Here is a 27,852-nt window from a genome sequence, read left to right as displayed (position 1 = left end):
ACTGAGTCCAGGGGTCCAGATTCCAATCTCCTGGCAGAGGAAGTCAGGAGTAACTCCATGAAGTCAAGGAAGTGAAAGTAGCATCAAAATCAGAGTCAGAGAGAACAGAACCAGGCAAACACTTGTGCTACCTGATTGTGCTCCTGCTCTTCTTCCTTCCTCCTCCTATTATAAACCCCCTCACTACCTGTGTATGTATCCACACTCCCCAATGCAAGGGCATCCAAGGTTCTCATCAACCAGAGCTACAGAGCGACATGAACACAGCACTGCCATGTTAGCGTGGAGATACTGAATGATTATGTTTCTAAGTGGGTGAGTGAAGTGTGTTAGGTATGTCACAGAACATGGAGAAGAAACAGATCCTGCACCAAGCAGCTCCCAATCTACGTCCAGACATCACATTAAAAGTGGTAACACAGAAACAGAGGGGGAGGTGGAAGGGAGAGCAACAGGTTACAGTTAAGCTACCGACAGGCAAGCTGAACTGTATAAATACAAGAAAAAGCAGCAACCAGCCTCCTGCCCTCACAACGTTTCAAGCACAAGGGGAAAAGAGACTACCACTAACACAACGTTGCATGTATTGTTAGTATTTTGATTTGGCTCCTTATACCCAAGGATCTCAGAAGGCCTTGCAACAAAAGCTAGGTTCAGCTTTTCAATATCCCTACAAAGTAGGCAAATATTAAATGTACAACATAGGTAGGGAAATTAGGGCACAGGGTGGTTAAGGATTGGAACCTGTTCCCACTGGTGTTAATGGATGTCTTGTCACTGATCTTTATGGGAGCAGGACACACACTTGTCAAAGGTCACTAAGGAAGCCTGTTGCAGAGGTATGACAGAAACTCAGTATCTAAACCTCAATCATAACCACAACTTCCTTACTCCCTTTGCCGGACCAGTCCACACAGCTGGGCTGTTGCAAAGGGTACCAGCTAGGCTCTTGGGAAGCTTGCAACAAGATTCAGGCAATTAAGTGAACAAGTAATACAAGAGGTGTAGGAGAAGGAGGGAAATGAAAGTCTTTTTTAACCTTGCTATAAAATCTTTCAAACGTACATCATCATTATAAAGACAAATATTACAAAGATTTAAAGGCTGTTTTGGGATATTTTTTATTGTGTTCCCTCCCTTAATTCCTCCACCTCCTTCCAGAGCAGTTAATCTCCCGCATACTGAGACTTACCTACCTCAGAGATGTGTTTTGACAATTAGTTAATGTCTACATGTGAGTGCTCTGGATATGTCATGAGACAAACATTTAAACAGTGCAAAGTTCAGCAGGCCTGAATGGAGAAGTTTAGATTTAAGTTTTGTTTCTGAGGCAGTTACTGAAACAGCAAAGATTTGTAGAGCTGTAACATCGTTTCTTTTTCACTCCCAGCCAGGACCAGCTGGGCATTTATTAGTGATGCTTTGTCGAGTCTGCTTCAAGATCACATGGCATCAGAAAAAGGTGCCAGAAAGCCCCAACCTTTCCCCTTCAATTCACAGCTCTGCAGATACCAAATCCTAGGTCCTCTGGGTTTCCTTGCATTTCTAATGTATGCTCCTCGAATCTTCATTTAATGCAGGCAGCTGGCTCGAAATACCCCAGAACAATGAGTTTACTCCTAAGCATCCTGAAAGGCCCCTGCACCAAAACTGAAGCAAAGTAAAAAGAACATGGAACGGTGGGTGGTCGTGTAGTAGTTTTCATTAGCTACAATGCCACCAGCACAGTAGCTACTGAGATAAGAATGGATTCAGACCTTACCATAAAGATTTGCCCTCAAGAACATGAAAATAATAAAATGAATGTATAGTTCATGTTCTGAATACTGCTACCACCTGTTAATTGAAGCATTTGCACCTATTGATAAAATTAAGTAATTCCATTTTGTTTACCCCCATCATCATGGTAATATAATAATGTTGGGTCTCAGCTCTACTACTGATGCTACTATGTATGATCTTCATTAGGCCATGGTACTCTTTCAATATGCTGCTATACTCAAAGGAACATGTACTACGGTAACATGGCACTTCTGTCTGCTCCTGAGATTCTTTACCATCGGAAACCATGGAATAAGTGCTTTCCTGATGAATAAGGTGCCACAGGATTCTTTGCTGCTGTTCCTGATTTAAATACTAACAAAAAGTCTGCCAACAGTAATACCCCACCCACAAGAGAGTACCACACAGACGGGAAGGGGCAGGTGGAGCAAGTTGCGCTAACCATTTCTGCCCCTTGTAATTAGCTTTATGCTTGCTCCATAGGAGTGTATGAGCTGTGAGAGGTGTCACTGTTATTCTGAACAGCTCAGCTGAAGATAAAGGAATAAAACCAGACTCCCTCAGAAAGTGTTTTAAGCTTGGGTTTTAGAATATTTCTTCCCTCCGCCCCCAACTCTGAGTTTTAGATAATCTGTTATAGAACATGGCTAAAAGACACATTCAACTAGACACCTAATCCAATTTCTGACACAGTATTTTAAACTAAGCATGCTTAGGAAGTGAAGGGAGAAACAACAACTCACCTAAAATGTAGATCGTCTGTTGATCACTTCTTTGTCCAAGGGAATTGGTCACCTTACAGACGTAAGTCCCAGTATAATTGTAAGTCAACTGACTGTTGAAATGCAGAGTATTATTTGAAGACATTAAACCTTCAGGCCATTGCCCATCCAACCTAACAATATTTGGAAGTTTAAGCATTCTCAGAATTTACACAATAAAATTTAAATGCAAAATGTATTATCTGACCTGGCTGGTGGCTCCTCTTCCCCTGCATGGCATCTGGGGTCATGTTAGACCCATCCCCAGATTTCTCCCTCAGCTGTCGGAAGCTCTCCCAACTCCCTCCTCTCCTGCCCCGTCTCATCCCCCATACTTCCTATAGCCATCGCTCCTCAGCTGCAGAGAGAGGAATCACTGTACAGGGAGTTGCTCCCCGTGTATCCAGATCCCCTTATACCCAGAATCCTCCCGACTAGCCCCACTCTCCCTGCACCTGGACCACCCCAACAACCCACCCTACCAAGCCCCAACCAGTTGCACCTGGATCCTGACCCCACTGGATTCCCACACTGAGCACCCACCCACACCTCACACTGAGCCCCAACCACCTTCACCTGGACCATCCTGCAGAGTTCCATTAACAGTGCATCCAGAATTGTCCAACAAGTCCCTGTGCATCCAGATCTCCCCCCACTGCACCCAGATCCCCTACTAAGCCTCCCGCACCCAGATTGCCCCACACAGAACCCTCTCAACCCACACCTGGATTCCCCCACACTAAGCCCCTCCACCCTTGGATCTTGCCTGCCCTATTGCATATGGCACATAGGGTAGGGCCCTGGGGTGTTTCTGGGGCACACTATGTCACAGTTGGGTGCAGCCTCACCACTCAGTCTGTGTCCCGGGGGGGAGAGGTGGCACGGTGTCCCGAGCTCCCCACACCATGCTAGAGCCTCCACATTTATTTGACAATTATTTAAAATATTCTATGTAGAATTTTTTTGCGCAGAATGCCTTCACAAGGAGTCTTTTGTGCTCTTCTGCAGGTTTGTAGGCTGTAAATAAATCATCTTCCATCTTTTGAAGTAAGGCTTGAAGGACACATTTTCCAAACACATTTACAAGAATGAGCAATCTTAAAACAGACCAACTTTATCACCAGTTTAGCTCCAAATCCTGTCAATGGAATTAAGTTCAGGGCCTGTGTGGGGATGGTGTTGCAACCACAGGGTGAGTCACCATAGAAGAAGAGGATGGAGGGTAAGCAAGCTCAGAGAAATGAGTTGGCAGGGCCGGCTCCAGACCCCAGCGCGCCAAGCGCGCACTTGGGGCGGCGTCCCGCAGGAGGGCGGCAGGCGGCTCCGGTGGACCTCCCGCAGGCATGCCTGTGGAAGGTCCGCACTGCTCCCGCGGCTCTGGTGGACCTCCCACAGACGTCTGCAAATCCTAGAGTTGCCCCTGTGAGTTGGTACCAGTGCAGAGCACAGGGGCGGCTCTAGGCGACTGGCAGAGCGCCCCCCATGGCTTGCCGCTCCAGACACGCGCTTGGCGTGCTGGTGCCTGGAGCCACCCCTGACGGAGTGCCTCTCAGTACCTTTCAATAATGATGATTCGGGCTCTTTGAGGATTCGGAGGTCTTTGTGAGATAGGAGTCTGGACAGTACCAGGACGTGTGAATGTGTTTTCTCAGGAGTAAGCATATAGGATGGTGCCGGATGCAGCACCAGAATAGGTATGGTACACTTTTCACTTCTGGCTATGGAAGACTGTACCAATAAGGACTTTGCCTCCAAATCTCAAAATGAAGGCTGAGTCGGATGCCAGTGTCGGAATCTCTCTAGATGACTTCTAGGTATGCTCCTGTGGTCACAGTACTCCAGGAAAGGGAGCCTCACAAATATCTGTGTTTGGACATGAGGTCTCAAGACCCAGATCAAGGAAGTGACTTTCTCTTTTTTGTCTGATTCTGGAGAATAGGGTCTTTCCTTGGGAAGTCTAGTGTCTTTGGTTACTGCCGAAGCAGAGCTGGTCAAAAGAACCAATATATTTGGGTCTGACTCACCACCTGAGTCTCAAAAAGCACTACATAAATAGGAATGTATGTTTTTCCTACCTCAATTTTTTAGATCTGTTTTTAAATCTTAAGTAGACTTTACATTTAGAGGGAATGTGGATTTCTCCCAAGCAGCAGAGAGGCAGGCTGAATCTCCATCACTCCAAGGGAAGAACTTATGGCACATATGGAAAGGTTTGAAGTCCAGGGTCTACAACCTAATCCACACTTGGGGCTGCGGATGAGTGCCGGGAGTTGAGGGCGGAGGTGAGGGAGAGAACAGGGACCCAGAGGAAAGAAGGGTTGAACCCTCTCAAAGCGTGAACTTGTTCTAACAGAAAAAATAAATCTAAAAATAAACTAAAATGAGAAAGGCATAAGAAAGCAAAGGGTAGCCAGCTACATAGTTCAACTGCTGGGCACGGACTATTCTGTTGCAAGACACTGGCAGTTTATTGGGGTATGAGGGCATAGGTGCGGACACCACTGGCAAACATCGCTGATCAAGAGTGCACGAGCAGGCAGCATATACTGACATAGAGCACCCACAGGGACATTACTCAAAGAAGAGAGAGAGAGAGAGAGAGAGTGTGTGTGTGTGTGTGTTTTTCCATGAGTGAAGTGTCAACACAATCTGCCATGCAACACCACATGCTACAGCTACTTTTCAGGAACAGTACCCTAAAAATTCAACATGTACAGTGAATGAACATCCTCAGACTTTCTTCCACATGAGCTTTTGCTGACTATAGGCCAATGACTTCTAGACAATTTTGGAAATGTTTTATTTCTGCAGTTTAATAGCTATCCTGTTTGACAATCTTAGTTTTCCCACCATAGGGGTCAAGTGGCTAAACATGCACAAATCTGTACTTATGTTACTTCTGATTGTACATGCATGGACTTTTATTGTCATTTCACTGCGTGAACACAACACACTGCTGCAATACACACTCATTTGTCATCTCCCCAGCCAAACAAGGATTCATTAACCTCGTTGTGTACAGATTTGTCCATCTACTTCCAGGTTATTAAGATCGCTCAGCATGTGTTATTACCATAACTGAGAATATAACCTAGCACCTTTATCTTAAAATTCAGTGGACAAAATGCAAAAATACAGCTATTCTGCACCAGTTCAATTCAAACGCACTATTTAGAATTTAAACTGGATTTGAAATCAACTTCAACTGAAATGTTTTCTGTGACAAAGAGGTACAGATGAGATTCTACCTTTGCTTTCCCCAAATGCCACTACTTTGTTCATTTTTTCAGAAGCAAGTACAAGTAAATACCCCACACGTGACGCAGCCCTCCAGCCTTGCATAACAGTGGTCTGACCCTCTGCATTGTAGCTCAGTATCCTGTCAATAAATGGCAACCTCAACTTTTTAAAGTCGGCATTCTTATCATGATTAAGTTTCTGCCAAGGAGTTTATTACAAGAAATTTGTATATACGTTCATCTCCAATTTCTTGAAATTAAAGTTCTCTGCTTTTACAAACATATATTATTGCTCTTATATAAATCTATGGCAATTACAGACTGGTAAGTCTTAACATTGGTACCGGGCAAATTAGTTGAAACAATAGTAAAGAATAGGGGATAGAGAATAAGACTGAGAATATATTATTGCTCTTATATAAATCTATGGTACGCCCACATCTCGAATACTGTGTACAGATGTGGTCTCCTCACCTCAAAAAAGATATTCTAGCACTAGAAAAGGTTCAGAAAAGGGCAACTAAAATGATTAGGGGTTTAGAGAGGGTCCCATACGAGGAAAGATTAAAGAGGCTAGGACTCTTCAGCTTGGAAAACAGAAGACTAAGGGGGGACATGATAGAGGTATATAAAATCATGAGTGGTGTTGAGAAAGTGGATAAGGAAAAGTTATTTACTTATTCCCATAATACAAGAACTAGGGGTCACCAAATGAAATTAATAGGCAGCAGGTTTAAAACAAATAAAAGGAAGTTCTTCTTCACGCAGCGCACAGTCAACTAGTGGAACTCCTTACCTGAGGAGGTTGTGAAGGCTAGGACTATAACAATGTTTAAAAGGGGACTGGATAAATTCATGGTGGCTAAGTCCATAAATGGCTATTAGCCAGGATGGGTAAGAATGGTGTCCCTAGCCTCTGTTCGTCAGAGGATGGAGATGGATGGCAGGAGAGAGATCACTTGATCATTGCCTGTTAGATTCACTCCCTCTGGGGCACCTGGCATTGACCACTGTCGGTAGACAGATACTGGGCTAGATGGACCTTTGGTCTGACCCGGTACGGCCTTTCTTATGTTCTTATGTTCTTACGTTCCATTCAAGAAACTTTGGTTGTATGTTTATTATTATTAACCCCGCATTTCAAATACAATTTTAAAAAGCTTTGTCTACACCACGCAGCTTTTAGCGAAATTCCTGTGCCGCTACAGCCATGCTGCTAAGAGTCGTGCAATGAGCGACTCCTGCCGAGAAATTACTGTTCACACTGGCACAGGGGTCAGCAACCTTTCAGAAGTGGTGTGCCGAGACTTCATTTATTCACTCTAATTTAAGGTGTGCCGATAATGCATTTTAACGTTTTAAGGTCTCTCTCTATAAGTCTATAAACTATTGTTGTATGTAAACAAGATTTTTAAAGTGTTTAAAATGTTTAAGAAGCTTCATTTAAAATTAAATTAAAATGCAGATCTTATCAGTTTAGTGCAGTGGTTCTTAACCAGGGGTGCATGCACCCCCGGGGCAGGGCTGGTGCAAGGATACTTTATGCCCTGGGCAAAACTTCCACCTTCCCCCCCCATCCCCCGCACGTCGGTTCATTGATGGTCAAATTCCAAGGAGCCTTTATAAACCCCAGGGGCCAGCCTGCCCAGGGGCCAGCCGTGCCCAGGGGCTGCTCTCCAGACCAGGTTCCCCCTTCCCCTTCCCCTGAACTCCCCTCCCCACCCTGGTGGCCCCTGCCCAGCGTCCACTCACTGGCTTTGCTGGGCTTGGGCCGCTGCAGCAGCTTGGCAGGGAGGAGCTGCCTTCCGGAGGGACCAGAGAGCCAGAGTGTCCTGCTTGCGGCAGCAGCAAGCTCCAGCCATGGGGGAGCCAGCGTGGTGCAGGGGGGCAGCAGCCCTGCAAAGGCAGTGGCGCCACTAGCAGGGAGCACCTGCACCCTCCCACCCCTCCTGCCCAGGCTGCTGATGCAGTGGTGGCGGGGAGCTGAGGGAGGGGCAGCGGCGGCTCACAGTTCCAGAAGCCGCAGAACCTAAGTGTGGTGAGGGGGGAGCCAGGAGGCCTGCCTGCCTGGGTTGCAGCCTGGTGCCCCCCTGGGGGGCTCCTGCAGCAGATGCATGTGGGCGGCAGTCCCCATGTGCCCCCTGGCTCCCTCTCGCCGCACTCGGGCTCTGCGGCTCCCAGAACTGTGAGCCACCGCCCCTCCCACAGCAGGCTCAGGGCCCTGCGCCCCAGTGGCTCATGCTCCCAGGAGCCACAGAGCCCGAGCACGATAAGGGGGGAACCGGGGGGCGCGCCTGCAGCCGGTCTGGAGTCCCAGCCACCAGCCCCACTCCACCTCTGCCGACCCCTGCACTGGCGCTTTTCATCGGTAAAACTTACGCTGTTTGGGGTGGGGAGGGTGTTTTTAACACTGCTAAACGACAAAAGTTTTGCCAACGAAGTTCCAGTGTAAACTTTTAGTCTTTTTTCTTCTAACTGATCCAGGAAGCAACTTGAGGTTACAAGGTGGTACCACAGCTGATCTTTAATGCTTCTTATAGCACTATTACTCAGTGATTCTCATAGCACTATTACTGTGCATTACATACACTTAAACACTCACACAAGTTCTTTTCTTTTTTTCAGACAGACTGACCAAGTGAAGTTGAAGTAAAAGGGAAGTTACCTTTTGGGGCCATATATTTGCTCCGGAAGTGGCTCCCTCCAGGGGAACGTACTTAACATGCAAGACTACAGATGGCAGGCAGCAGGACTCTCAGTAAAGGCATCCAATTCATATTGGAGTCATGAAAAACTGCTTTTATCACACAACAGGAAGCCATACAGAGATACCAGATCTCAGCACGGGTTGACTTAAGTTTTGAGTCATGAGGGGAGCCATCTCATGCAGCTTATTTGGAAGTAGATACAATGGCTTACTCTTCACTAAAGCATGGTAAACTTGATGATTGAAATGATATTTCAAGTGTTTTCCATCCCAATTTTCAATGTAATATCAATGTTATATAATTTTATTCAAATAATATCCCAGTTTTTTTGCATTTTTGCTTTATGCACATGGAGGAGGAAGGCTGGACAACAGGTGCTTACAATGTCTTACTGTAACCGAGTTGGACTGACCCCTGTGGCGCCTCCTGCTGGCTGTCCTTGGGAATTAGCTCAGTCCAGTGTTCGGAGCGCCCTCTGCAGGCCGGTGATCCACCTGTCTTCTCCTGGCCCCCCTGTCCCTCCCAGGACCTCGGTGCCCCTTTAACTGGGTCTCCCCCTTCCAGGGGAACCCCCACCCCACTATCCCCACTTTGCCTCAGTGTTGGCTACTACCCAGTCATTGTCTAGCCCCACACCCTGGGGCAGACTGCAGTATCAGCCTACTCATCACAGGCAAAGGGGTTTGGACCTGCTGCCTTGGCCTACCCCTGGGTTGCCCACTGCACCCCCCAGTACCTCTTAGCCCTCTGCTAGGCCGCAGCCTGGGGCTTTGCAGGCTGGAGCTCCCCAGCTCCTCTGCCTTTCCCCAGTCCTGCTCCACTCAGGTACCCGGGCTAGCTCCCTGCAGCCAGGCCCATCTCTCTCTACAGCCAGAGACTGTTTTTCTTCTGGCTCCCCTGGCCTTCTTATAAGGCCCTGTTGCTCAGTTTGGGGCGTGGCCCCAGCTGCAGCCACTTCCCCAATCAGCCCAGCCTAAAGCCCCTTCCCAGGGCTGTTTTAAAGCCCCCAAAGGGCAGGAGCGGGTAACCACCCCGCTACACTTACACTAAGCCCAAGAAACTCAATATCACAAATCACCTGTCAAAGAAGTTATTCCATTTATAAAAATAAGTGGATTTATCCTAAAGCATTGGTAACTGCTCAGACTTCAGAGTAACAATCATTCTTCACTTGTACTTTCCCACCCCAATTGCTACTGCTCCCCTTTCCTTAGGAGCCATCAACTATATAAGGCCAATATTTTTCTTTACAACATCCACATGTCTCAATCCATACATCTGATGCATCAGTATGAGACATATTTCAAAAGCAGTCATTTCTAATACATAGAATATGCATTAGTCATGTACTGAAACCAGACAAGCTAGTAGCAGTCAAAGGGCCTTGTTTCCACTATGTCGTAAGCCAGTAGCACCCTTCAAAACTCTCCTTTATTAAAATATTGATTGTGTATTTAAATGGAAAATTCATCTTTTGTTTTCATGAACACTCACCTGGTCCATGTAAATTCCGTGGGCAGTGGATTTGCGTCAGCATTACACTGGAGCTGAACATGCTCTCTTCCAATGAACCAGTTTCCATCATACCCAGTTACTGAAACTTCAGGGGCATCTATAAAATATTAGTCATTTCACATTCCAATATTCAAAGTACATTACTAAAAAGGAGACACGCATTGCTTAGAATGATATGTCTACATGTTGTATTTAACTAACAGTATGGCAGTGCTTAATCTCCAACGAGCAATGGTAGTCCTACCTGGAAATCTTAGTAAATTACACATATACATGGGTAGTTGGCATCGGAGGCTTAACATGAAGCAAATCAGTGGGCCCCATAAGTTTTTAGTTTGTTAACTGAAACAAGCGGAGATAATTATATAGTTTTTACGTCAACAATGCCAATTTTTAGCATGATGCAGTGCTAACTTCAATAGTTCAAATATGCCAGATTCTGTGAATTCAAAAAAATTCATATTACACGGTGGTAAATGATGAATTGCACATATGACATGAGTAACTTCTGGCTAATGATTTATACTGTAGTAGGTATCTGCACTGTGCCTATGTTAATGATACTAGTCAAACCAGCAAGGAACTTTAGCGTATTCTTTGTTTAATTTTGTTTTATTTCTTTTCAAAGGACTCAACCAACTAGTAACTGGTGGTAAATATTTAATTTTTTGATAGAGCAGATTACAGCAAGGGGCCTGATGTTCAGTAAGGAAAGAAAGCATCTTTAAAATATTATTACCACTCAGTTGCTTTTCTGAAGTAGTAATTAAGTTACTCTAACCCATCAATATTTTCTATTCTGAGATCTACATCCTACACTTCCTTTCCCCTTCTCCTGCACACCATTACTGTGTTATGGTTTGTGTTTGAAAATGGATGTCTAAAGCTAACATTTTGAATCCTTAGGAACCCAATATGTTCTGGAATTTGAAAATTCTGGTCATATATTTGATAGCCCAACTTCAGGCATCTATTTTGGGTTATGTATCAGAGAGGTAGCCGTGTTAGTCTGGTTCTGTAAAAGCAGCAAAGAATCCTGTGGCACCTTATAGACTAACAGACGTTTTGCAGCATGAGCTTTCGTGGGTGAATGCCCACTTCGTCGGATGCAAGAGTTATGGGTTATGTGGACTAAAGTTTGTAACAGCACATCGAAATGACCAACATAGCATACAATGTAAGGTTTTAAGAAATTCAACTTCTTCATGGCAAGTTACAAGTTACTCTTCAATGGGGAGAAACTGACTGGAATTTATTTTGGAGGCAACTCTTGTCAAAATCAGCAGGCCATCAGAGCACCGCATTATTAGTGGTTAAACTAGGGAGACATGCTAAGGCCATGTCTTCAAACTGCAGTTTGGACTATGGGAGTGTGAAAAGGACTGAGCACCTGGTGTGTAATGATATTCACACTCCCACAATCCAAACAGCAAGGCATTGTAAACAAGCCCTACATTTGTTAGGGCTTTAATCTGTGACCATCACGACAGTTTTTCAAGTAGCCAGAAGTTCACCAGCAAAGAGCTAGAAAGAGGTCTTTTATTGTTGTATTTGTTAATTAACTGAAATTGAAGTAGTACATGTGCCACACTTTTTCCTTGTGATATGCTAACAGTAGTAAAGATGCAGAATCCAAAACAATCTGGTCATACACAGAAACTTATTTGCTGCAATAAAGACACAAACACTGCTAACAGATGAAAGCTCTGCAAATTTCTACAGCTGAGATAGAAGGTGCAGTTATGAAATTATAAAGATTATTATTAGGGTCAAATAAGGAGGGGGGCTTGGTAATTTATCATCTTCTGTCACTTGTTTCTTTTAGGGACAAGTTTAACAAACCAAAACACATATACATATATATATTATGTGATAGACCCAGGCCAGCTGGGTACAGCAGAATAGCAGAAGGCAGATATACTGGCCACTGGATTAACAGTTTTCTGTTCCCTGACTGACCAGAGCAGGGGCTGCTCCAGGCTAATGAGAACACCTGACTCTAATTAACCTGTAACGAGTCAGGTGAGGCCATTCAGTTAATGTGACCACCTGACTCTAATTAAGGCCCTGCTGATACTATAAAAAGTGCTCACTCCAGTCAGGCAGAGGAGAGCCAGGGAGCCAGAGGAGAGGAAGTGCGGCTGAAGAGCTGGTTACTGAAGACACCCTCAAACCATCGTTAAAGGAGCCATAAGGTAAGGGTGAAGAAGGGAGAAGCAGGAGAGCTGTGGGGAAGTGGCCCAGGGAAATGTAGCAACTCTGGCAGTGAAAGGCTGGCTGCCAACAACTGCTACTATTAGGGTCCCTGGGCTGGAACCCGGAGTAGAGGGCGGGCCCGGGTTCTCCCCAACCCACCACTACAGGAACAGCTCCTGGAAGGGGAAGTCAGGTCCCTGTCAGGACAGGAGGCTGAACAGAGACTGTGGGAGTTCTCTCACCAACCTCCTTGCAGCCTATGATGAAAAGGGCTCCGTAGACTGTAACCCTGGCCCTAGAGAGAGAAGGGCTATGTGGAGGGTCACAGTGAGCCACTGAGGCTAACATAAACCACCTAGAAGCGCAGGATCCACGGGAGCAAGGTCAGAGCTCTGCCACAATATATACACCCATATATATATACACACATATATATACACACACACAGACATACACACAAAGAAAATAAACTTCCAAGTGGAGGGATTCTCAAATTATCCACACTATCTCTAACACACTCAGTAGTGTAGTGAGTGATCTGGTTAAGCATAGTTACCCCATAACATTTTTCATCACTGAAATTCTTTGGGAATATCATGACTTGAATTATTCCAAGTGTGAAAGAAATGGCAACCACCATTTCAAGTATTTTTAAATACCTCAATTCTTGTTGACAGGGCTGCCCAGAGGATTCAGGGGGCCTGGGGCAGGTCCAGGTCTTCGGTGGCAATTCAGCGGCGGGTCCCTCTCGGAGGGAAGGACGCACTGCCGAATTCTCACCAAAGAATGGAATGAAGCTGCCGATCGTGGCTCTCCCCGCCCCCGCCGCTTGCGGCGCTTGTACTCACCGGGCAGCGTTCTGAGGCTTTGGCAGCACTTCAGTGGCGGGTCCTTCACTTGCTCCGAGTCTTCCACTGCACTGAAGACCTGGCGCGAGTGAAGGGCCCGCCACCGAAGTGCTGCCGAAAACCCGGAGTGGCTCTTGGGGCCCCTGCAGGGCCCAGGGCAAATTACCCCACTTACCCCTCCCTCTGGGCGGCCCTGCTTGTTGAATGGGAAAACAGATTTTGCTTAAAACAAGTCCCTGTAAAGCTTCCGAGGAGGAACTGAGTATTAGTCATATTTGTTAAAAATAATAAGGGTCCATGAAGAAACATAGGAGGAATCTGAATGGGTAATTAAATCAAGTAGGGAAACTGATTGGATCTCAGGAGCCGTGGGTTCTACTCCCAGATCAGCTAGTGGCCTGCTGCAAGTCCTTGGTCAACTCACTTCACCTCTTCCTAGCTCTGTTTCTCCCATCTGTGTGATGGGGCAATTGTCGAAGAAAACTGACCTTCTTTGTACACTGCTTGCAGATCTACTGATGGAAAGTATTCTAAGGCCTAGTTGTCATATGACAGACCAGCAGCTATAAAAGCAACAGTTAACTTGTTGTATACTTACATAGTATGTCCAATGTGTAAGGATATCTCATCTCCTTTTCCAAAGTCGGATGCTTCACAACACAAGTTATGAGTCTTCCTCTGGAAAATTTGATGGGTATGAGTTTGTACTGACTGACAACTGTCACGGTTTCATTTGGAAATAAAGTAGAACTGGATTCCACTTCTCCAAGACCACCTTCCCAATCAATATCTGCAGCAGGTTTTCCAGTGGCTGCTGTACAAATGGCTGCTACTGTCTGATTTTCACCATCTATTAAAGAGTTTGGTCCCTTTGTTAGGCTCACAATGGGTTCAACTATTGAAATAAAAAAATAGTATGTTTTAAGTCAAGACAGAAAAGTAATCAACCTCACTTCAATTCCTGTATGTACATTTTATCCCCAAGAGCTTACAGCTACTAACTCATTTTCAAGGCAGATTTGTTAACCAGTAGGTATAATTGATGACACAATGGATACTTAAAAGTAATCTGGACAACTGACAGCTCTGACATCCCTGTGCTGCACATTGTCAGGATGGACTGATTTAAAATCAAAGTGATAGAATTCAGATTTTAATCAGCAAGCAAGAAATCTTGTTTTAAATCATTTATTTTAATCTAGCTTTGTATCTGTACTTTATTCCCCCCCTCCCCCCCAAGGTAAGGTTGATGCTCATTCGTTGGTAACCATTAAAACGTGAAGTGCAACTAAATATAGCCTTTAGGCTACATTTCGTGGGATTGGTTTAACTAACCAGGAAGAGACACTATATTTTACACATTTACTTAAGCAATTCTGTAGTTTAACTTACATGTACTCAGGTTTTTTATAAATACCACAGAAATGTATGATGCACTTTACAACTACACATCTCCAGTGTGGTTAGAACCCAAATCTTCTTTGTTGTTTACTTCAAGTGCTATCACCTAAGTAGTTTCATAGATACCAGGGTGGGTTTTTTTTGTTTGTTTAGGGTTTTGGTTGTTTGTGGTTAAAGAGAAAGTAGTACTAAAGATTCTTGCTCCACAAGCTATTAAGCAAATCATTATGTCCTTCAGCCTACTTTCTTTGCTAGTTAACAGTGTGACTTGCAGCATTTTGCTCTGGCCATATAGCATTCTTTTCACTTCTCTTCATTTTTCTCTTTTTTTAAATATAGCTATCGAGATAATCAACATGCAAAAACTCAACATCAGGAAAGACCTGAGAGATGCCCAAGAATCAATGACGTCCAGGAGGTTGAACTTGTATACATTAAGGGAAGCCTCTGAGGAAATCAAACTTTTAAGTGCAAGGAAATTTAGTCTACTTATGAATGTCAAGCCAGTTACAAATAAGAGATTGATTTCACTCACATGCTGCAAGGTACTAACAGGGAATATCCAACTGCCCAACATTTTGTGAACTCAAGTGTCCAGAGCATCTCTACTGCAGTTCATATTTAAAAGAAAATAATTCTTACAGTAGTTAGTATTAACTTAAAGTCAATTTGTACATTTTATTTATAAATAAGGTTCAATTATGCATCCACCCACGGAATACAGTTAGTCATCCACCAATTCTTGACCAAACATAGAATTCTTACTTAATCCAAGTGTAGTCTACTATTTAAATAATGCCACTTGTAGATTGAGAGGTTAGTAACTTTGTATAGTAACTCGAGTTCTTCAAGGTGCATCCTACCTACATGCACTCCACTTCAGGTTCATCTTTGACATTTTTGGTAACAGTGCCTGTTCAGCACACTCAGGGGGCTCCAGACCAGTTCATGTCCTGTCTCAAGAATACGGGAAGCCATGCAGGCAAATAGCCCTCAGTTCCTTTGCTATCACCAAAAGAGGGGGAAAAGGGCAAACAGTAGAGCACCTATCAAGACGTCTCTAAGAACTTCAGTTCCTGTAAAATTAAACCACCTTTCCTTTCTCAAGTATTGTCCTGAGGGGTGCTCCACTTCAAGCAACTGACAACCAGCATCCATAGGAGGGAGCAGCTTTGGAGTCAGATTTAAGACTGCTGACAAAACAGCACTGTCATTAGCACTACCTAACCTGGAAGCCTGTACCAAGACATATTGTTTGGAAAAACTGAACTGGTGACCAAGTTGCGACTTTGCAAATTTCAGTGACTCGCACACTTTTCAAACAACTCAGAATATCCCCAGAAACTCATTTTGAAGTCTTTGGGTGGAAAGTGTATATTTTTCTGATCGAGCCACAAAAGAAACAGAGCTTCTAAATGTTCTGGCTCTGTCCAGATACAAAGCTAACACCCTTCTGACATTCAGAGTATGGAATGCAGATTCTGCCCTGGACTGGTCCGGCTGGGAAACGGATGGGGGAGGGGGAACCACACATACAGAGGAAGGTATATGGCCTGGTTAGTGCAGAAATGGAAGAATGGTTTAGGTAGACGTTTGAGATGAGGTTGTAATGAAACTTTTTCCTTAATACTGTAAAGGGGCTCCAATATTAATGCCCCTAATGATCGGGCCCAGGTGCAGAAGTGATGCCATTTTAATAGGTAAAGGGAATAGAAAACAACTACTGTAGCTAGAGGCACAAATGAAGGTTCCATGAAGCTGTTAAGGACCAAGCTCAAGCCTCGTACCGGAGCAGGTTGGCTTATTTGTGGGAAGGACCTGCATTGCTGGCATAAGATGGTGTACCAATCCATGCAACAAACCTCGATGCCAACTCTGCCCACAGATCTACATCAGCGACACCATCACAGGACCTAACCAAATCAGCCACACCATCACCGGTTCATTCACCTGCACATCCACCAATGTAATATATGCCAGCAATGCCCCTCTGCTATGTACATCAGGCAAACTGGACAGTCCCTACGGAAAAGGATAAATGGACACAAATCAGACATTAGGAATGGCAATATACAAAAACCTGTAGGATAACACTTCAACCTCCCTGGACACACAATAGCAGATTTAAAGGTAGCCATCCTGCAGCGAAAAAAACGTCACGACCAGACTTCAAAAAGAAACGGCTGAGCTCCAGTTCATCTGCAAATCTGACACCATCAGCTCAGGATTAAACAAAGACTGTGAATGGCTAGCCAACTACAAAAGCAGTTTCTCCTCCCTTGGTGTTCACACCTCAACTGCTAGAAGTGGGCCTCACCTTCCCTGATTGAATTAACCGCATTATCTCTAGCCTGCTTCTTGCTTGCATATATATACCTGCCCCTGGAAATTTCTACTACATGCATCTGACAAAGTGGGTATTCACCCATGAAAGCTCATGCTCCAATACGTCTGTTAGTCTATAAGGTGACACAGGACTCTTTGCTGCTTTTACAGATCCAGACTAACACGGCTATCCCTCTGATACATGGAATGTATTGTTCACTGAGATCAAATAAAGGCCATATATATCTTTTCTACAAGACAAAAGCATTCCTTTTATACTTATCACTTATTTTCTAAAATCCTTTACAGGTTTTACAGCTTTAAGCTTTCTGATACATTGAATACTACTAAATTTGTGACATCTCTTTTTTCTTAACAGGACTAAACAGCTCAAGTCAAAACTCAATGATTTGGTAAAATCCAGATCAAGTGAGGCAACTAACATTTCAAGTAGACAAAACACTTTGGAGGCAGAGGTTTCCTCAAGAAAAGTATCAAAATAGAAGCTAGGAACCATTCTGCTCAAGATGAAGCCTACAGGAAACCTGAGGAAGAAAAGAAGCATGGGAGACACTTAAATGGCTAATTCTTGAGAGAGGGGCTTACAGTGCAATTTGACCAACTCACCTAACAAATAATAGCAACAAAGCACTATATGTTAAGGCTTAAAACAGTAATAGACTATTCTGCAGTTCACCCAGACAAGGGGAGGAAGGAACAGAGCTCAGTAATACAGCAAGACTTGATCAGACACTGCATAACTGATGAACGGATGGTAAATATTGATAACTCATTTTAACACTTTCCCAGGTTTGTTTAGACAAACAAATTAGCACTTCAGAGAGTCAAGCACTTATCACAGCCTGTTTGGAAACTGAAGTAGGATTCCTGATTTGTGCCAGGACTTTGGAGAAGATTCCTTTATCTGACAACACATGGTCATACTTTAACTCCACCAATATTTAAAGACATCTCACTTTACTGCTCAATTCAAGGGTTCCCAAGTTCATACCTCTCAAAAACCTTCCCCTTTGACTACAGGTTAAACTCAAAACGTAGCATGCGTCAGGTCTAAACTCAAAATGTGTATTGTTCTTCATGTTACTATAGTCCTGGAGACTTTCTACCCACACATCTGTCTCATGGGTATTCCACAGTGCACCATCTAAGCCACAATCATGGCCTTCTCTGTCCTTACAATGATGGTCTGAGGGGCAAAGGCCTTCCTGATTGTCTTTACAAGAAATAATTGCTTCGTATCCAACTATTTTTCAAGGTGCCCCATCCTTCCCCTCACTCACAGAGCTGTACAGTTGATAAGCAATTCTTTTGTGCCGTACTTAACATGGAACACTTTACTCATTCAGCCTTTTAAATTAATTATTTAAGGAAGAAAAATAACTGAGGAACTAGAAACATGTTGCTTCAAATCCAAGTTGTAGAAAGTAGCAGCCCACAAAGAAAATAATAGTCCATATTTCACAGAAGCAGTTCTAGGACTTACTGTGCTAGAGTAACTGGGAGACAAATATCAACTCAAAAAAAATTCATTCTGGTTACAGTCATTGCCACATCAAACATGTCCCTGTGTATTAAAACTAACATTATTGCTTAAAATATTTAATGGTGATATATTATTCAGCTACTTTCAGGAATTTCTCCATCATCAAATCTTTTCATTTTGCTTAAGTACAGCTGGTCTTTTTTACAAAAAAGATGTTACAGCCAAGAGCAAAATTACATACAGAATGGAAACAACACATCATTTCACCTCCTATTGGTGAGGGTTTGTCTACACTTTTTTCTTCCATGCCTGTATCTCTAGTCATTAGCCTTTTAGCTAAAATCACTAATTTATAAGTAAAATAAACTCATTTTAACCACTGTTAATGGCATTAATATCAAAGAGAAAACCTAAGAATATGGATTAGTAAGATAAGGCCCCAGATAAGTTTACTTCAACCATCTTAAATACCCAATATTTTTGAAAAAATGAGTTACTTCGTATTTGCTGGACTACCCTCCCTAATCTTTTAATCAGCCATTACATTTCTTTTTAAAACAGTACATAGCAATTTACTTATTTCACCATCAAAAGACTTTCTATAGTCATTTAGTATCTCATCAGCTCAATACACCTGAAACATCCTAAACAGAACTCCTTTTCCATTTAAGTCAACAGCTACATTATTTATTCTAAATTTCAGAACAAGCTTTGTTGTTTTTTGCCTTTAGTTGAACTGCTTCTAAAATTTGAGAAGAAAGCTTCTAAATAAAAATGCTTGAAATTTTTCCCATTCACGTGCAGTTTATTTTAAACATAAACATTTATTTTTAATTAACTGCACTATTTTAGCACATTTTTGTCAAACATTTGAAATAGCAACAATTTCATCTCAGCTTACTGTAACCCAACAAAGAATTTCTTCACTCAGCAAGCACTGTCCAGTATATTAATTCCATCACTCAATGTCTATTTTCTCCTTCTTGCACTTAAGGCCCAACCATATTACCTACTTTAAAAAAAATGCACACACTATTCTCAGCTTTTGGATTATTTGACAGAGTGCCTGGATCTTCTGATTTAAAAAATGTAGTCCTCCCCAAATCACTAAGAATGACTCTGAATCAAAAGGCTTGTAGTCTTCTCGTGGATGTGGCTACGATGACCAAAAAAAGTCACAAACCAACTAATACTGCATTACAACACCTACTCTGCATTGTCTTCTAAGTCAGCCAAGAGGATTGTTAAAGTAAACTTGAGACAGAAGAATAAGTTGTATACTTCTGTAAGTCACAGCATTAAGAAACTCGATCACTTCCTACAAAGCTGGAGCCCACTAACAATATTTGAAACATCTGTCAAACCCCACTACTGAACTTTCAGTACACAGCAGGAAGGTAAACACGGCCAATCATTATGTGGCAAGATACTGTGCTGTAGATTCAGACCCCAGCGTGCCACACACAATGTCTCCATGTAACCAAGTCCTATGGAGTTTGTTTAGCTTTTTGTGGGGGCTTTTGGGGATAAAAAAATTAAATATAAAATTAAAAAGCAAACATACCCAATACAGTTACAGTTGTTGATGACTGAGCATTTCCTAGTGGGAATGTAACTGCTTTGCATATATATTCTCCTGAATCAGAGAAGCTTATATTGTTTAGGGTGATAGTTGCATCAGTAAGTGAGTAGTTCTTAAGTGACACTCTTCCTTGGTAGTCTCCTCGAGCAGTAAACCCATATTTAGGATGATGAACAGCAATGGTGTGTTTACTTTTACCATGCATCTTCTCCCATGAGATTTGTGTTATTGTTCCATTTATTTCAATTATGCATTTCAGGGTGACATTCTTCCCCCAAACTGCTGTTACATGTGGATCAACAACTGGTTCAAACAAGGCACCTAAAAACAAAGAAATGTTGTGTTAGTTGAGAGATGGGTCCAAATCACTAAGTTAAGAACCATATTCCAAGATAGTTGTCAATAGGGAAGGTGGGACCTTGAGCTGTTCAGGGTGTTGGGATCCAAAGTTTTATCAGGGCTCAGTGCACAGAGCAGACTCATGAAGTTAATTTTCTCCTACTGATTACTACATTCCTACCACACATTCAATCTTTGAGAGCAAACTGACTATACAAAGGTACTTCTACTGTTTCTTCTGGCCATTTGGTTTAACTGTATCATGTCCTATTAGGGAACCAAAGTAAGATTCCCTAAAGCATCAAAAAAACCAACACCACCCCCAAACAAACAAAAAATCCCCCAAAACAAACCACATGTCCAGTACTGAAGGATGAGTCACAGGAAGTTGAACTGTTTAACACAGTGGTCTCCAAAGTGGGGTGCACAAGAGGATCCTTCAGGTGCGTGGCAGGAGGAGCGCCATACTAACAGCTAAAATGCTGTACTTTCCCAGACTGAACTGTGGTTTGGAGATTCTTAAGCTGCGATTCTCCACACTAAACTTTTCCTTTCATAATAAAATTGAACAGTTACCTTTTATCTTTCAGCTCACCACCCTGTTAGAATTACATTGCGGAACACTTTTTTCTCCTTACCTTTCATGTGTATGGAGAGTAGCACGATCAAGGAAACGTGAAGCTGCCAGTTTGATGCTTCCAGCCAACCCATTGCTGCAGGAGAGGAGTGATTCTGATTTGCCTGTGTTCTTCTGGGTAGTCCCTGTGCTTCGCCTCTGTCAGAGCCCCAGACAAGTCTGCCAGCAAGCCTGAGAGGAGAATGTAAAAGACAAGCCTGTTACAAACCAGTTCTGTCACCACACAGACCTCAGTTGATCACCTCGTGGGGAGGACAACAGCAGGGAGGCAAGGATCCCAAGCTGGAGTGAATTCCTGAGACAGGAGCATGGTCTGACTGCCCACACAGGGATCTGTGTAAACTTGGAAGCTGCCCCCACCCTCAGTTCCTTCTTGACGGAAACGCTGACAGAGGGGAAGGAGGGTGGGTCGTGGAATGGATATAAGCAACACATCTCCAAGAACACCAGTTACGGAACAGGTAACTGTCTTTTCTTCTTCCAGTGCTTGCTCATGTCCATTCCACATTAGGTGACCCAGCAGTTCCTGTGGAGGCGGGTAGGAGTGCACAGATACACAGACTGTAAAACAGCTCTGCCAAGCCAAGGCCCTCTGGACGTCCAGTCTTGTGTGGTCTGGGACAGAACACAGGCAGGAATACGACCTGGCTCATGTGGAAGGAAGATACCACCTTTGGTAGGAAGGCTGTGTGGCGCCGCAGCTGCACCTTGTCCTTATAAAACACTCCCTTTACAAGAACTCTAGTTCATATGAACAAAGCCTAAGCAAGACTAGTAAGAGCGGCAAACAGCCCATGCACCGCCACTGGCTGCAAGAAGGAACTGAGGGTGGGGGGAGCTGGCAGCACTCCCTATACTGTGCCATGCGGGCGCCACTCCAGAGGGGGCCAGAGCAGCTCCCCTGTGGATACTGCTAGTGGAAAAACGTCCCACACCGGTGCATGTGGAGAGCACACATACAAGGGGAATGGACATGAGCAAGCACCCGAAGAACTACCATTTACTAGTTCAAACCAGCAAGGGACCCATGCCCCATGCTGCAGAGGAAGGTGAAAAGCTCCAAGGGTGTCTGCCAAACTAACCAGGTGGAGAAATACCTTCACAACCCCACGTATGGGTCAACACCATTTACATAATCAGATACTCACTATAAAGGTTAAAGAGAGATAGATGTACACTACAGAATAGCTCCCCAGCTGTACCTGTGTGACTCATCAGGTTTCTAGGAATACCTGTGATAGTCTCTCTGGTTTATGTTGCAAATGCTCAGCTGTGGACTCTACACTTAAGCAACAGTGGTCTGTACGTGCGGATGGGAGGTGGGGGGAGAGAGGACCTTCTTTCCTACCCTCTATAACCAAAATGCATTCCAGGGATTTATATGTTTCACAGACATTATTTGCATCTCTCAGTGACACCATTTTTTTTTACCATATCCTTAGAAAGCCATAAATATCCCCCACTGACTTGAGACAGCATTGAACTGATGTTTCTGAGGTAAAAATTAGGCTTTGAGGATCAATTTAATCTAGTGTCACTTCACCGACTGCAGTGGAATTACACCAGCAATGCATTTGGTCCCAGAGCCACTATCCACGAGCGTACAACTGAGGGCCAAATGCTGCCGTCCAGCTGAGGAATGGATCCTGGTAATGCACAGGAAAAACGGGTCCCCAGCTAAATCCTGCTCACTTTTGTGAGATGAGAAGTCCCAGGATTTGGCCCCTCTCTCTAAAAAATATCTCCCCCTGAACTATCATTTTATTATCGATTGTTTGAGCTGCAAATTGGGAATTTTGTCAGGATTCTTAAAAGAAAAAAGATGTTTTTTTGTGATATTATTCTCTGTAATGACCCAACATAAATTATTCATCTGAAACTGAAAAGGGAAGTGCCCTCTCTGGGATTATTATTAAGGCTCTGATTTAGTCATGGGTATTTTTAGTAGACATCACGGACAGGTCACAGGCAATAGACCAGTGGTCCCCAACACGGTGCCCGCGGCTGCCATGGTGCCCGCAGGGGCATCTTAATGCGCCCGCGTCCTGGCTCCCAGGAAAGCACCCGCCAAAATGCCGCCAAATTTCAGCAGCATTTCGGCAGGGACGCGTCTCGATCAAGTGACATCATCGAGAGGCGTCGCTGCCGAAATTCGGCGGCATTTCGGTGGGTGCTCCACCGCCGCAGTGATCATTCACCAGACGAAAAGGTTGGGGACCACTGCAATAAACAAAACTTCATGGCCCCTGACCAGTCCACGATTTATACTAAAAATACCTGTGACTAAATCCTGGGAAGATGACACTGGGGGGCACGAGGGGGCTGCTGCGGGGAGGGCCGGAGGGAGGCACTGGGCGGGGGGGAGGGCGCTTGGGCCAGCAACAGCAGCTGCCAAAGGCTGCGGCTGCTCTGGCTGGCCGCCCAAGGACCGCTGCCTGGGTCAGTGGACCACGGCTGCTCCGGCCACCCTGGGACCCCTGCTGGGGGCCGCCAGAGAAGCAGCTGCTGTGGCTGTCCCCAGGGCCACTCCAGCAGCTGGCCCCAGAACCACCCCCTCCATCCTGGGGGAATGGAGAAGAAATAATTGGGGAAATTGGCTGGAAGAATTTCACAGAGCATGTCAAACAAAGGATAAAAGAAGTGTGAAAAATGAACCCTGGAATATGTAGGATTTAGCCAAGGCCACAGGTCACTCATAGCAGCACACCTATGTACTAGTGATCTCTGTGGCCTGTATACAAAAAGCTTTGAAAATTCAAATAGTTTAAGGTGCTTCCTGTTAATATGAACTACCACTGATCTACATTCTAAAAGAGATTAGATTGTAGACAGAGAGCTCATGGATGTAGACAGCCAGACACATCCAACCAGACCTCCCTTCACTCCTTAGAGACCGGTCTGTTCTTTCAGCTTTCCTGTTGCACGGGCCCTTCACATTCAGGGGAGGGAGCCGGGCACACACCCTATGGAGCCGTTTTTGGGAAGGTGTGTACAGGACACAGCCATTCAGAATTTGGCTCTTGATGTCTGTATTCTAAAAATGACTTATTAATTCCTAGCCAGACAGACCCTCACCCTACACTATGCCACACCATCCATCCAACCCCAGCCCTTCCTACTGACACTACGAACCCCACACTGCGCCATGATGTCCAGCTTCCCCCCCACCAACCAGCCCCACTCACCCACAATGGCTCCCTCGCTTACTAACAGGGTCCATTCCCCACCCCCCTCTTTCCACCTCAGTCTCGGCTGGTTAAACTGTACTGGGAGCTCCCTGCCATGGGCCAGCCTGTCCTCAAACCACCAGGGGTGATGGCAGAGGCCCCAGAGTCACGAGACCCCTTTCATCTCCGAAGGCTAGATGAGGAACGAGGGGGTGAGCAGGGGGTCTACAGGACAGAGGAGCTGGGGTAGATGTTTGGGAGGGGGGGTCCAGGTCAGTGGTTTTCCCCCTATGGTACATGGCTCCCTGGGGGTCTGCAGAGCATGTCTGAGATGTCCACCACGGTCTGCACCTCCATTTGAAATGCTTGGGGGGGGGGGCGCAAATGAAAAAGGTTGAAAACCACTGGGTTACAGGACAGGATGTTAGAGATCAATGCACGTGTTAGGAGGGGCAGAGGCAGGACTGGGGGCTAGAGGAGGGGGCTGAGGTATTGGGGGCTGAGGACTAAGTGAGGGATGGTGGGGGCTAGACAAGGGGAGCATGGGAGGTATTTCGGGATAAAGGCTAGAGGTGGGATGGTGGGGGCTAGAAGAGGAGTGGGAAGTATTTGGGGACTAGAAGAGGGGAGGATGGGACCTATTTGGAGGAGGAGCTAGAAGAGGAAGGGGTATGAGGTGGGTGGGAGGCATTGGGGGCCGGTGGGTATTTGGGGCGGTAGTAGAAAGGGGTGGGAGGCATTGGAGGGATGGGGGTATTTGGGGGTGAGGGTAGAAGGGGTGGGAGACATTGGGGTTCGGGGGATATTTGCAGGCGGGGGCAGAAGAGGGGGGTGGAGGCATTGGGGGGCATTGGGGGGCAGAGGGTGGAAGGGGGTGGGAGGCATTGGGGGGCCGGGGGGTATTTGGGAGTGCAGGGGGTAGAAGGGGCTGGGGGTAGAAGGGGTGGAGGGTAGAAGGGGCTGCGCAGCACTGGGGATGGGAGGTATTTGGAGACATGGGTAGAACGGGGTGAGAGACATGGGGGACCGGGAGGTATTTGGGGGCAAGGGTAGAAGGGGATGGGAGGCATTGGTAGCCAGGGGTATTTGGGGAGGGTAGAAGGGGGTGGGAGGCGTTGGGGTATTTGGGGGTGAGGTTAGAAGGGGAGGAGGCATTGGGGATCGGGGAGTATTTGCAGGCAAGGGGTAGAAGGGTGGGAGGGATTGGGGTGGGTGTAGAAGTGGGAGCGGGGTATTTGAGAGAGGTTGGGGGTATTCGGGGCAGAGGCTACAAGGGGGTGAGAAGCACTATGGGGCTGGTATTTGGGGACAAGGGTAGTTGAGGGGATGGGAGGCATTGGGGTTGGGGATATTTGCGGGCAGGGGAAGAACAGGAGGTGTGGGAGGCATTGGGGGGCGGAGGGTAGAAGGGGTGGGAGGTATTTGGAGGGTGGGGTGTAGAAAGGGGGAGAGGTATTTGGGGGTTGGGGTAGGAGGCAGGAGGTATTTGATGGCAGGGGTAGAAGGGGAAGGAGGCATTTGCAGAGGGGTGGTGGGGTTGGGGTGGAGGGTAGAAGAGGGGTGGGAGGCATTTGGAGGGTGGGGTAGAAGGGGAGGGAGATATTTGAAGGCAGGCGGTAGAAGGGGTGGGAGGCATTTGGGGAGGGGCAGGGGCTATTGGGGCGGTGTGTAGAGGGGAGGTATTGGGGCGGGGCTAGATGAGGTGGTGGGAGATATTTGGGGAGGAGGCAGGGGTAGAACGGGGTGGGAGGCATTTGGGGAGTGGGCGGGGGCTATTTGGGGAGGAGTTAGAAGGGGGGCTGAGAGGCATTTGGGGAGGGACGGGGGCTATTGGGGCAGGGGGTAGAAGGGGAGGAGGCGTTTGCAGAGGGGCAGGGGTGTTTGGGGTGGGGGTAGAAGAGGGGAAAGAGGCATTTGGGGGTCGGAGATATTTGAGGGGAGCAGGGCCGCCCAGAGGGGGGCCAAAAGGGGCAATTTGCCCCAGACCCCGAGCCCCACAGGGCTCCCTGGAGCGGGGGCCCGGAAAACTCTTCTTCGCTCCCGGTCTTCGGACGTACTTCGGCGGGGGGGGGGGGGGCTTCCGTTCCGGGCCCCGCCGCCGAAGACCCCGGGCCCCCGGAATTCTCTGGGCGGCCCTGAGGGGGGGTAGAAGCGGGGTGGGAGGTGTTTCAGGAAGGGGCGGGGGCTAGACGACGCGGTGGGAGATATTTGGGGAGGGGGTAGAAGAGGTTGGGGATCTCAGGGCCCACCCCCCGCCTTACCCGCTCGCGCTCCGGGCCGCGCCGCGTGCTGCTCAAGAGCCGCCACGCGACCGCCTCGGGGGCACGTGACGCCGCCCGCGAAGCTCCGCCCCTCCAGACACGGCCAATAGGAAGCGAAGAGAGAGCCCTGACCAATCGGAGCGCAAGAAAAATCCCCCCACCCCCCCCCGGGTTAGAGTGCGAGGGTGGGGGCTGCCTGCATTATCCAGACCCCCCCCCCCCCGGGTGCAGCGGAGACCAGACCCCTCCCCGGGTGCAATGGGGGGGGGCTGCAGTGTCCAGCCCCCCACCCCAGGGTGCTGCAGGGGCCAGACCCCTCCCAGGCTGCAGCGGGGGTGGGGGGAGCAGCCACACCGGATCCGGGGGCACTTTGCGCAGCCACTGCTGTGATGAGTTGGCGAGTCTCAGCCTTGAGGTCCTGGTGCTCCTGCTGTCACCTCCCTCCCAGCCCCCCAGCTTGTCTAGGGGGCGCCTCCCTTACCCCGCCTCCCTTAGAACCACGTTGTGCCCCGGAGGCCTGGGGCCGCGGAGCCGGTGGCAGTGGTTCTGTAGGGGGCCATGCTAACAAACTAACCCCTCGCACCAGACTCAGTCCATCCTTCCTGGGGACGGGGACCCTGATGTCCAGCCTTCCCTGGGGGAACCTCCCCGAATGGGCTCTCTGCTGCGGAGCCCCAAGCCCCTCCCACTTCCCACCAGCAGGGGATGGGAGTGGGGTAAATGCCCCTGAGGCAGTCACATCCCCCCCGCCTTGCCGGCTACATGCTGGGAATCCAGGCTGGGAGGCAGGGGGGCTGCCGGCCGTGGGGTTCCCTGCAGCCTGGTGCCATTCACAAGGAGAACCGCGATAGCCTGACACCCCAACCCCAGTACGAGCTCCCGCCTGTGCCTCCCCCCCATGCCTACTGCCTCTTGAGCACCCCCCCGCGGTCTCCCCAGTACCTCCCCTCGGCTGTGTCCCCTCCCCTTCAGCTTCCCAGCCCCCCCAGCTCCCACCCCTGTGACATCCCCCTCTCTACACTTTCTCCCTGCAGCTTGCCCCATTCCCTCCCTGAGTCCCAGCTTCACCCCCGACATCTCTCCAACCCCACCTCCCCCCATCCTAGCCCGTGCCCCCCTCTACTGCCCTGGCCCCTGCTCCCCGTGGTGGGCTTGAGAGGCCTCCACTCCCCGGCCGCTCCACTCACCAGAATTTGAAGCTGCTGGTGTTGAGGAAGGTGGGCCTGGGCTGGGCCAGCTGTTTGGGCAGATCCTGGTGAAAGAGAGAAGAGCAGGCAAGGCTGAGAGGCCCCTCCCTTGTCCCGGGAGGCGACAGGGGGTCCCACAATTTGGCCCAGTGTCACCCTCCCACATACAGATGAGACATCAGCTCCCAGCAGGCCGTGCTCCATCTCCAGCCCTACAGGGATGAGACCACAATCCACCAGTGTCCCCCAGCCCACCACCGCCATCAGCAGTCAAGCCGGGTAATCACCCCCTTCTCCCCTGTTAGGGCTGCAGGACTCCCTGCCCCCTGCAACACCAGCCTCCCCGCCATGTACCCTGGCGTGGGGTCGGATAAGGGTGGATTTATTCTTTCCATTCTTC

General features: G+C 47.0%; 1 protein-coding gene across 1 annotated transcript in view; it reads right to left on the bottom strand.

The window, feature by feature from the left end:
- LOC120375715 (nectin-3-like) overlaps nucleotides 1-26,395 on the bottom strand; it is a 44,508-nt gene extending 18,113 nt beyond the window's left edge. Inside the window, exons 1-6 of the mRNA XM_039496568.1 lie at nucleotides 26,266-26,395; nucleotides 20,839-21,008; nucleotides 19,844-20,182; nucleotides 13,648-13,944; nucleotides 9,985-10,102; nucleotides 2,526-2,677 (exon numbers count right to left, since the gene is read on the bottom strand). Of these exons, the coding sequence (XP_039352502.1) occupies nucleotides 2,526-2,677; nucleotides 9,985-10,102; nucleotides 13,648-13,944; nucleotides 19,844-20,182; nucleotides 20,839-20,911 (979 nt within the window). The 5' untranslated portion in view covers nucleotides 20,912-21,008; nucleotides 26,266-26,395. The remainder of the gene's footprint in view (nucleotides 1-2,525; nucleotides 2,678-9,984; nucleotides 10,103-13,647; nucleotides 13,945-19,843; nucleotides 20,183-20,838; nucleotides 21,009-26,265) is intronic.
- Between the last annotated feature and the right edge of the window lie 1,457 nt (nucleotides 26,396-27,852).

Source organism: Mauremys reevesii, linkage group 12 (assembly GCF_016161935.1).
Source record: "Mauremys reevesii isolate NIE-2019 linkage group 12, ASM1616193v1, whole genome shotgun sequence".
Lineage (NCBI taxonomy): Eukaryota > Metazoa > Chordata > Testudines > Geoemydidae > Mauremys > Mauremys reevesii.
The sequence above is the reverse complement of the archived record's forward strand: the minus strand, read 5'-3'. Positions and strand labels throughout refer to the sequence as shown.